The sequence below is a fragment of the Lactuca serriola genome, chromosome 8 (genome assembly GCF_051521515.1).
Source record: "Lactuca serriola cultivar US96UC23 chromosome 8, Lser_US96UC23_V15, whole genome shotgun sequence".
Taxonomy (NCBI): Eukaryota; Viridiplantae; Streptophyta; class Magnoliopsida; order Asterales; family Asteraceae; genus Lactuca; species Lactuca serriola.
In genome coordinates, this window is record NC_136415.1 from 45,284,809 (window position 1) to 45,296,860 (window position 12,052).

At 33.8% G+C, this 12,052-nt stretch overlaps 1 protein-coding gene across 1 annotated transcript; it reads left to right on the forward strand.

Annotated features, from left to right (window-relative positions):
• Positions 1–6,297: 6,297 nt before the first annotated feature.
• LOC145068565 (gibberellin 2-beta-dioxygenase 6-like) lies at positions 6,298–9,108 on the forward strand. Its single transcript, XM_079015545.1, has 3 exons — positions 6,298–6,865; positions 7,601–7,925; positions 8,597–9,108. The coding sequence occupies exons 1-3, from the start codon at positions 6,405–6,407 to the stop codon at positions 8,834–8,836; spliced, it is 1,026 nt and encodes a 341-aa protein (XP_078871671.1). The 5' UTR covers positions 6,298–6,404; the 3' UTR covers positions 8,837–9,108.
• The last annotated feature ends 2,944 nt before the right edge of the window (positions 9,109–12,052 follow it).

The following is a 12,052-nucleotide window of genomic DNA, read 5'->3' on the forward strand; positions in this document are numbered from 1 at the left end:
TAATTAAATATTTATTTAATTAGATAATAATTTAACTTTAGGGGTTGGATACCCTAACCTAATATCAAGAAAACCCGAATTTGGAGTTGGTTGGGACTCGCATTAAACTTTTAATTAAATCTAAATAATATTTAATAATTCTCCACAATTAACTTGATGTGATAACCCACTTAATGGATTATGTCCTTAATGGGTTAAGTGAGGAACACTAACCCTAGTTATCATTTTATGTAAAAACCCTAGAATCGAGGAGCTCTATTTTGGGCAATAATCGGGTGCGTATTTGGGTTGTTGTCTGGACTATTATTTCACCCAAAAACGACTAATTCAAACCTTAATCAATCATACCCTTAAGTGATTAAGTCCTTAAGAGGTTAAGTGTTCTTACTTAACCCTAATCGTCATTTCGTATGAAACCCTAATCGTCATTTCATATGAAAACCCTAATCGTCATTTCATGTGAAACCCTAATCATCATTTCATGTGAGGTGGTCACTGTTGCAAGTGACTATGACCTGTGATTTGGTATTGATTCAATTATCTTAATGTAGGTGATTGGAAGTGAGTTGAATCTGGTAGAGTCCTTCATTGCTACAGTGATTTCTGCACGCACATCGAGGTCAGTTTCCCCTCACTGTACTCGTGGGTCGAAGGCACCAATGCCGGCCCACTAGTATTGATTATATGCTAGTATAGGGATGCTCTAGGGACTGTATATAGTCATGTAGGATAGACTGAGGACTCTTGATCTAAGCTCTCTTACCTGTTCCTTGTTTGGTTGTGGTTTTAGAGTAGGATCACCTGTCCGGGTGACTATCTCACCTCTGAGTATATATGGTTATGCATTCTTTGGATTGTTGATATTTAGTATGCTGTTATGTTATAGTGATCTATTAGATTTGTGTTCCGGTGAGTATGTTGTTACGCTGTAGTAATCTGCTAGATCTGTGTTTTGGTATTGAGTATGCTGATATGTTGTAGTGATCAGTTAGATCTATCTCCTGGTATGGAGTCTGTTGCTTTGTGGTAATAACCTGTAGAACTGTATGTTACTTGTGGTTGATGGCTATCATCTATGGAGTTCCCTTAGGGACTATCGGTGGTCATGTAGGATAGCTTGAGAACTCTTGGTCTAGGCTCTCTTGCCTGTTCCTTGTTTGGTTGTGGCTCTAGAGTAGGACTATCTGTTCGGGTGACTATCTCACCTCTGGTTACTTGTGGTTACGCATTCTATGAGGGTTAGCTGGTAGCGGGACTATATGTGGTGAGAGGATTAGTAAGCAATAGTGAGCTGTATGATTGTTGTTATGTGTATTATATGCCTAGTTGATCATGTTTGTTTATATGTCGACATATTGTGTTTGGTTGGGTTAAGGCGGTCCTGTTTTATGCTGAATGCCAACAGACCGATGGCAGACCGGATAGAATGCAGACCCGTTAGGTCATATCAATTAGGCCGAAGGACCGAAGAACGGTCAAGACAGGCTTAAGTCCTGGGAGGGCGGACCAGACATGTTGAAGGTTCAGAGAGTGGGCCAGATAGACTGCAGGCCCGGTGAGGGCGGTTCAGTCATACTGTAGACTCTATATGCATGCTATTTGTTTGTTGGTATATGTTATCTGTTGTGTGGTGGTATTTTAGGAGAAACTCACTAAGCTTTATGCTTACGGTTTTAATTTATTGTTTCAGGTGCTTCTGATGATTTTGGCAAGGCGAAGGCATGAACGTACACATCCTTGGTTTTACAACAGATTGGATCTTGGGAAACTCTGATTTTCAAATAATGTTTGAGAACACTATTTTTTGAAACATTTTATTATAAAAAGGATCGTTTTGAAAAGTTTAAATTTGTTGAAATTTTCTGGACGCTACAGTTTATAACTAAATTGGTGTATTCTTGTTATTAGAAGCAAAATCCTTTTTGGCTGCCCTCATACCTAGACCTTGGTTAGAATAACAATTATATAGAGAGGATAAATTTATTAGTTTATTATATGATTAATGATTTGCAATAAATGATTTGTTAATATACTAATGATTAATATATTCTAAAAGTTAGTTTGTTAATTTATTATATGATTAATAAATTAATATGAGATCAATTGTTATGTAATTGATTTGTTAATTTATATGATTAGTAAATTAATGTGAGATCAATAAGAATTGACTAATTGTTAATCAAAATTAATCTGACATTATTTCGAGATTAACTGGAGTTAATTAAAGGTTCAACAGATGAATTGTAATTGTTCAATAGTTCAACAAAAGAAGCAATTCTAGATTATTCCTAGGGTTGGACATTTTCATGAAGCCTTTAGGGTTTCTGGAATGTTCCTTATAACTGATAAGGATAATTGCCTTGAATAGATTAAATATAATATTTAATTATTCAAGTGAGGGTTTATCATTATCATGCCTAACTTTAAATATGACTCATTGACTCATTATTTTTGTGGTTCTCACTTCCTAAAAGGTTATGAATGAAATTTTGCACTTATCCTCTCTCGTCTCATGTCTTCTACTTCTAGGGTTTGAGTGTGAGCCATTAGAGGCATCATCCTTTTGGTGGTAAGTTTTCCGAGACCAACAATTATAACGGATTGAAGTGATTTGTTTGCTATAACAAATCAAAGGTATATAACCCTAATTAGATGATTTTGATTAGATTAGGTTTCGTCTAGTTTTGTTGTTCATAGTATGTTGTCGTCAAAGTGTTATGACATATATCCTTATAGGTTTCATGGGCCCTCTTAGTTGATTAGTGTTTTTCTACATTGTATATAGCCGTGGGAGCTTGAGGCAGAGATGCACGGACATTACCCAGATCTATTTTCGGTTGAGGATTTTGAAGTTGAAATCTAGCTCAAGTGGGGGAGAATTGTAACATCTATTCTAGGTAAACGATCCATTTATGTTTTTGGAAATTAAAGAAGTAAAATGTGGGGTTTTTTTATGACCACTACAAGGCGGAGGATACACCACGACATGGTCTTGGCCTTATTAAACGTGCATCATTCTTACACACCATGACTTGACAAGGTTATCGTCACGACGTGGTGGCCGCTAGGGTGTAAACCCTAATTTTCTAGGTTTTAGGCCATATTTAAGGGATGTGATGGCTATGGTTTTCACATCCTCAACCTCCAGCACCTCCATTTCAGCCTAGAAGAAACTTTAACCTCAACTTTTGACCTTGTGAGCTCTTTGTGGTGATTTTAGTCTCTTGAAGAAGAAAAAAGGTGTATTGGTGCATTGTTCTAGCAAGCAAACCTCTCATTCATCATCTTGTGTAGCTTTTGGACCCTTGTATGTCCTCAAGCTTCTATCTTTTGTGTCCAAGCATGCGAAATCCATATTTTTGTCCATTTTCCTCCATGTTTGAGGTGGTTTGAGTGTTAGGATTTCATTAATTTAGCAACTTTATGAGTCCTTGAGGTTCCTTTGTGGCCTTTTGTCCCATATCTAGAGAGTTATTGAGTTATTAGTTATGAGTTCCATGCAGGAGATCTTAATCTCATTTTCACCATTTTGGCCTAATTTGAGCTCAAGACATGCATGTCTATAAATCAACGATTTTATGGAGTATTGGGAGTAAAAAGCCCTTTAGAAAGTACTAATAAGTGGATTGAAAGATTAAGATCGTAATGTATTAAGCTAATCTGAGCAGCGCCCACAACATGGTGGGTTGATCACCACGACGTGGCGATAGACGGTCTTTACGGCTGTTTTGTCTCAACATTGCCACAACATGGCCAATGGGTGTCCACGACATGGGGGTCAACTAGGGCTGATTTTCACAGTTGACTTTTTGACCATTGTTAACTTTGGTTAACTTATGGGTTTTAGTGTGTAGACTGAGAGGGTACTTATATATACCGTGTTTAGGTGTCTCGTAGTACAACCTCCTTTATCAGAGAGCTGTTGTGTTAGCCTGCTATTTGCAAGGTGAGTATTCTCACTATATTACCTATATCATAACAAGGTGCATGCTTGACTAGCTAAATCTTATTTGTTGATTGTTGTTATGCATGTTTATTGAGTTGTTGATAACTTTCGTACTGCTGATAGTCCCCCGAGTTGCTTATAACCCATAGGGCTACTGTGAGCCAATAGGACTGCTGATAGTCCTAAGGTTGCTGATAACATATAACTGTTTATTATGTTGTGCTGTATGTGATATTTCGGGGAACTCATTAAGCTTCGAGCTTACAGTTGTGGATTTAAACGTGTTTCAGGTACTTCAGATGATCGTAGGAAAACGATGGATTAACTGTACACTCTCATCGGCAGTTTTCGTGATTCTGCATTTTCGTGATACTCTAATTTTCGGATGACTATATTTTGACACTTATGGTTTCTTTACTTGGGTTTTCCCTTGAAACTATGTTTTACTTAATTTAAAAATGAACCAATGTTTTACTTAATTTAAAAATGAAAATTTTGATCGTGATTTTGGGATGTTAAAGAAGTGTGGTAGGTTGTATGAGTACTGTTAGGGTACGACTATGTGTTAGGTTGGTTAGTCTGTTGCTTAGTGTGTGGTGATCCTAAGGGAAGTTGACTGTAAGCCTTTAGGCCCACTTGCCTACTAGGATGGTAGTTGGAGGTTCAACATGTCTTTAGAATAATATTCTTGTGCCTATAGGCCTACTGAGGTGTTGGGTATGAGCTGATGACGAGTGGAAGTTTAACAAGTCTTTGTGATGATGGATGCATGCCTATAGGCCCACCGATGTGTTGACTATGAGCCTTGTATATATGCATTGTATATGTAATGTGATATATGGTATTTTGGAGAACTCTATAAGCTTTTTGCCAACAGTTATGGATTAAATATTTTTTAGGTTGTGCTCATGACAATGGGAATGCTCCAGCTTGACTGTATCGCATGTACATGCCCATCGCAGATGATTATGTTTTTAAACTTCCGCTTCTTATGATGTTTTAAATACATTGATTTCACATGTTATGGTTTTGTGATTTTAAACCTATTTGATATTCTATCTTTATGGAAAATTGATGTTTTACATATATTTTTTTTTTTAAAAAATTGGTTTGACATTTAGAACGTAACAATATTTTTTAATACATAACAAAACATATTTTTCTATATGACTATGTTGGATATTATGTGTTTTAATTAGCACTTAAATCTATATGATAGCAAGTTTTTCCTATCAATAAAATTTCTATTTGAAGGCATGCCTTTTTATGGAAAGAGTGTTAAAAAGGGCAAGATTAATACTCCTTTCGTTCCAAAATTATAGTCCATCTTTCCTTTTTGGTTTGTCCCAAAAAAATAATCCATTTCTAAAAATAAATAACATTTTTACCAAAATACCCCCTCATTACTTAACCAACTAAACATTTAATGGAACATTAAATGCAAAGTAAAGACAAAACTGTCATTTTATTATATAAAGTTAGTGGTAATTAATGTTTTTCTTAATCTGTGTGTTTTTTGTCTGTGGACAATAATATTGAGACGGAGAAAGTAGTATAGTTTTAAAAATTTAGCATGCCACGTTTTTATATGCAAAGTTAGTTTTATTCATGTTTTGAATAAAACACATGCTTTATGAAAATGTCTATATCTGCCCATTGTCTTGACATGCCATATGATTGATGAGATTTCAAGTGACATGCCATATGATTAATGAAATTTCAAGTGATGTTTATTCCATGTAATATGTATGTTATGAATTCCACTGTTTAAAAAAAAGTTATATATCTATTGAAATAAGATTAGAACCAACCGAAATTACCAAGCCTATAGATTTGTGAACATGGTTATGTTGTGGCAATGATTTATTAGTCCATGATAATTCTTTTACAGTTAAAAAAAAAACAAATTATTACTACCTAGTGAAGTTACTTCATGGTAGTCAAAGACAATGCACACTTTGTTATTTGGCATGTTCTTAAGGATCTTAGATGGCTCATTTTTAATCGTACTATGCAGATTTCACCATGTGACTGAGACCCTTTTTCTTCTTTCATTGATAGTCGTAGCTTGGATCTATCGACCTATTCCAGTTTCCTTTATGGCTTTATGCGCCCATTCCCACCAGAAAACATATTCTTTAACATTATTCGGTGCTAAATATTTGATCTTCTGTAACCCTGTTAGACTTGGTCCTTTTTGGCCCAATATAATTCCAAGACTGCAGCAGTTTGACATTTGTCACGTTTAGGATGCTTTCCCTGTTTGTCGCTTCTGCATTTTTCCGATCTTTATAAATTATTGGAAAAGCATTTTACATACACCCTTTTGTTGTTTTCTTCTTGGAGTTTCTCGGAAACTATAACTATAAAACCCCTCTTTCTGGTCCTATACTTGTATAAGTCCTCTTTGTTTATTAAACTTACAAAAACATTCGTGCACCTGAGATTTTGTGTGAAAATGATAGAGTCCAATCATAATCCACCTCTCCTCCATGACTATACTCAACTTCTACAACGGTCTCGTGATTCAGTTGAAACAAAGCAACGCATTAATTACGAACAGGAGATGGAAGAATGTGGCCTTCCCCTTGTGGATCTTGGTGGGTTGTGGAGCATGAATGAGGAAGAGAGCGTTTCTTGTGCATCTGAAATATGTAAAGCTTCCGCTGAATGGGGTTTCTTTCAGATTGTTAACCATGGAATAAGCCTGGAACTTCTTAGGAGGATGAGAAAGGTACAGGTTGAGTTGTTTAAAGCACCATTTGAACAGAAAATGGCTTCCGGGCTTCTTGATAATTCGTATAGGTGGGGAAACCGAACTGCTACGTGTCCAAAACAACTATCATGGTGTGAAGCTTTTCATGTTCCACTTTCGAAGATTTCTGATGAAACTTGCTATGGAGAGTTCAGCTCATTGAGGTAGCAATAGCATTGCTTTGTCTTTCATTTATTAATCCCTTCTTTTATCATCATCGTTCTTCCTCTTTCCCCCCACTGTTTTCACCTAAACACAGTTTAACAACATTGTGTATAAAACGATTTAAGATAGATTTCCAGGTTTCAAGTCAAATTTTACACTTCTATATTCTCTGGAAATGCAACTGAAAAACCAGAATTAGAACACTAGGTGCGGTTAAACATGATTTAATTAAAAATGTTTAAGCAACTACCACTTGCGGTTTTTTTTATACCTGTAAAGAAAAATTTGAAGAATAAAATAATATTTTTCCTGAAATAGATAATCGCATTACCCGAAAATGGGAAAAAATAATTCTCCTGTCGGTTTTAATATATAATTTTCATTTAAATTGGATTTATATAAGTTAAGAACTAATATTCTTCTAACTTTTCGTTGTTATGATGAATTAGAATTATAGTACTAATACTTATTTAAACCAACTGTTTTTAGAATAACATTTTTTTTAGAGAATCGAAGTTGGGAAAGAAAAGTAATATTTTATAAACGGCTAAAATTAATGGAATAAAAGAATATATTATTCCTTTACACATAAAGTGAAACCACTTGACAAGATGTTTCCATTAGAGACAAAGCCACATTGGAATATCATTATACTTTAGTTGTTTTGAATACAATTTACAAAAGAATAAAAGTAATATATAGTTAGCTAAGAACTTAGCATTTTTAATACACAGGGAAGTGATGCAAGAATATGCTGATGCAATGCAAGAACTTGCAAAGTCAATAGCCCGAGTGCTTGTGATGAATATGGGTGGAGGACGAAGTTTGTGGGAAGACAACTGTAATGAGAGCACCTGTTTCATGCGGCTGAACCGATACCCTTCATGCCCCATATCTCCAGAGGTTTTTGGACTTGTCCCCCACACAGACAGCGATTTCCTTACAATTTTGCATCAAGATGAACATGTTGGTGGGCTTCAACTAATGAAAGATTCCAAATGGGTGGCAGTAAAACCCAACCCCGATGCCCTTGTTGTTAACATTGGTGACCTTTTTCAGGTATATTTCTTTTACCTTTTGCATGTGGTGAACCCTTTTTTTTGGCCCTTGAATATTGCAATAATAAGAACAAGTTTTATTCAGATTCTAGCATATAAACCTTTTCAAACTAATGGGCATAATAATATGTGGCAAAGATGTTATCTTGGTGAGGCCTATCTTTCTATCTATAAATATTATTAATTCCATTCGAACAATAGATAGTCATCTAGGAAATGTGAATCAAATCGAGAGGCAAATTGCCTAGAGATATAACTTTCAGCATCTTAATTCGTTGCATCAAAATATTTGTATTTGTATTTGTATATACCGGTATCCTTATAACATCGATGATAATATTATTCCTTCTACTATATTTTTTTTGACTTTTTTCATGTATAATATATCTATGAATAATGCCTATTATATTTGATTCGACATGGAACTTTTAGAGTTGTCGATTCTTTTAGCCCTTGACATGCAACGTAAGTCAACTAATGTCAGGTATAATAATATTGGAGAGAGAAAGAAAGGGGAATATGTGATTTTTTTATTCAACCAAAAAGCGTAGTTGTTGGTAATAGAATAATCACTGTACAACATGAATATTTTTACGGAATACACAGCTGTGCAATAATTTTTAATTCAATGAAGCATATGACATTAAGCACTAAAATATATGAAATTTGCAGGCATGGAGCAATGACGTTTACAAAAGCGTGGAGCACAAAGTAACGGTGAATCAGGAAGCGGAGAGGCACTCCATAGCCTACTTCTTGTGTCCTTCTTATGAATCGTTCATTGGTTGTTGTGATAAAGAAAGTTCGATTTACAGAAGGTTCACATTTGGAGAGTACCGAAGGCAGATTCAAGAAGATGTTAAAGACTATGGTCACAAGGTTGGCCTACCAAGATTTCTTGTATCTACCTGAGACACATGCATCAACCAGAGTGTGTTGGCATGCATCATGGATCTAACTTCCTGAAGTGCACTCCATGCTCAATATTCTTTGAATACTTTTACATAATTATTGCAATCATGTCTTCAAGATCATTCCTGAAAAGGAAGGGGAGGGGGGATTAAATATTTTTTTTGGTCATATATATATAACAATTAATTATCTCCTATACCATGATATATAATGTAAACGAATATATGTACAAGTTAATACAGCGTCATTAGTAGTTATGAGTTATACAATTTAATACTGCTTCATTTTCTTCCATGAGAATTAATTAATTATATAAACACCATTAATTTGTGAACCTAAATTTATTTTTTCCTGCCATCCATTCTCCTAGCTCAGTTTTCTCCCTTGAGGATCCTTCATTTCTTGTGAGGCATACAACATATAAAGAGATGAACACTACTAGAAAAAGCAGTTGTTCCAACGGAATTTTCTGTCCCAAATCCGTTAGTAATCCGTCAGTAATGTGATGGATTTCCATCAGAAACTATTTCCTACAGATTTCCGACGGGCTCTAGGCTTACCAGATTTGACTTATTCCTACGGATTTTTTCTGTTATAGTAATACAGAAGAAAGAAAAAAAAAAAAAAAAAAAAAAAAAAAAAAACTGAATACATTAAACATATAATAATATACATATTCAACCACCAACTAATAAACATTACAATAAAAAAAATTCTAATACATAAAAAGTGTCGCATACAGTTACAAATATTTAACTAATTAAGTGTTTAAAAACACGAAACTAAGAACTATTTTGTAGATTACCGGCGGTAAGTTGAATTGTCTCATAAAGGCCGCTTAGGTAATTGTTCTTGAATTTGAGTTATATCTAGTTGGGCTTGCCTTTGTTGCATCGGCAAAATCTATTTGGCTTTGTCTTTGTTTCATCTCAATTTGCATATCAACACTACTGCAAAAAAGAGCATTACCAACAGCCAAACCGTCGGTAATCCGTCGCTAATAGGCTTTACCGAGGGAATTGCAACAGACCAAAATATGTCGGTATATTCTTGTCGCTAATTGTTTGTAATGGATTTCCGACGGCTACGATAAATTTAACGACGGTTTTTTCTGTCGGTAATTATTATCCGATCACCTACGGAGATATTTTTGCAACACATTACCGACAGAATAATTCACTAACGGATTACCGATAGAATAATTCACTAACAGATTACCGATGGAATAACTCACTAATATAGATTACCAACAGATTTTATGTAACAGATTACCAACAGATTTTGACATTATAAAAATATTTTTTATAAATTCACGAGAAATAGTTATATATTCAACACAAAAAGAATCTTAAAACATGCATAAAATCCATATTTTAAAACCAACAATCATAAAAGTAAAAAACTTACAATATTTGACATACATTAAATCCATAAATTAAATTTCATATCCATATTCGACATTGAATACATGATGCTAAAAAATTCAAATCCATATTTGACATTTAAAAAGTTAGAAAAATAAAAAAGAGACAGATTGAAATTTGTGGAACTCATTGGAAGCACATCTGGGAACACAACATTATTGATGGCGCCTCTATGTCCTCTGAGAGACTGAGAGACTGGAAAGGGAATAAAAGTTTAACGAAGAGAATTGAATGGAATAAGCAAGATAATAATAAAATGGAATAAGCAACTTTCATATGATATTTTTGTATCACGTGTAAAAGACCAAAACATAGAAAAACACAAAGTTTCACCATTTTTTCCATTAATTGTGATTAATGGGACTTTATTTAGGGAAATAAAATAAATTAAACGTAATATAAGCTCTTTAAATCTCAAAGTAAGATTATAATAGATAATATATTTATAGTTATTTATAGACAATAAATTGAAACTTAATTGCAATTGTGGTTTTTTATTTAAAATGTGTCATTAAAAATCATAAATAAAAATAAGTTATACTGTAATTTTCCATCACATTCCATGATGGAATAACAAAAGAAAATCCCATGAGTAAAGAATGAAAATCAAGAAATTGGAAGGCATCAAGTACAGGATAAACCACTCCATTTCCCTGATTTCTATCATCACCTAAATGCAAGAAATAGCAACTTACTTCTACTTATTGTGGTAAATGAACCTTAAATGCAAGAAATAACAAAGTATAATGCTATTTATTTATATCACATTCTTTTGCAAAGTCATGCATTGCATACCCTACAAAAGCATTCATCAAAACCTTCTAATGCTATTAAAACAATTCCAATAAAAACTACTTACTCGCTCAGATTCCTATCGTCAATAAGTCAAGATCAACTTGAATCTAAGGCTACCCATGTTAGTAAAAAACACATATATCAATACATAACTTGAAGGGTAGAAATTGGAAAGAAAAATGCAATCAACTTGTGGATCCAGACAATGATTTTTTTTAACTTTGAGAAGCAACGTAAAATATCATAAAATTACCACATAAATCCAAATAAAATTGATTGTCATTCGGCTGTAAAAACATACTTTTGGATGGGTATATTCATAGGTTTAGGAACAACTTTCCCCAAAACATTGATGTCACCCTTTGTGTAGAGACACGCCTAAAACACGGAAAAATAGAATATTAATTAATAGCATAAGCAGTATGATCACTTGACAGTTTGGTGTAAGAAAAAATTTCTACAAAATTATAAGAGAAATAAGCCTAAAATCCAATCGATATTGTGATGTCTTTCCTGCTGAAATGCAATTGACCATTCTTGAAGAAATATGATTCCTTTCATTTTTGTTAAATTACATTCCATATCTAGGGCTTGTTTCTTTACATTCCAGTGTAGAATAAGAATGAAACATTGCAAAAAGACCTATATAATAATGAACAAAATAAACAAAGTGTATTTTTTTTCATAGTAGATTCCTGTTATAATCATCATACTTTTATTTTCATATTCACAAAAAGTGTCTCACTTAGGTAATTAGGTAACTTGTTGACTTAGACTTAGTCAAGTATTATGATGCCGGAATGACATGTAACTATTTTCGTTGCATGTTTTTATGAAAAAAAAAATAATGTATAACATAAGTAGTTACCTCTGTGCATAGTTGAAATTTGATAGGATGTAAATTCCAAGTTCAATCGTTATAAATTAAGAATCCTCTACAAGGTTTGTCAACCTACACAACATCATATAATTATAAATTAGAAACCCAACATATTAC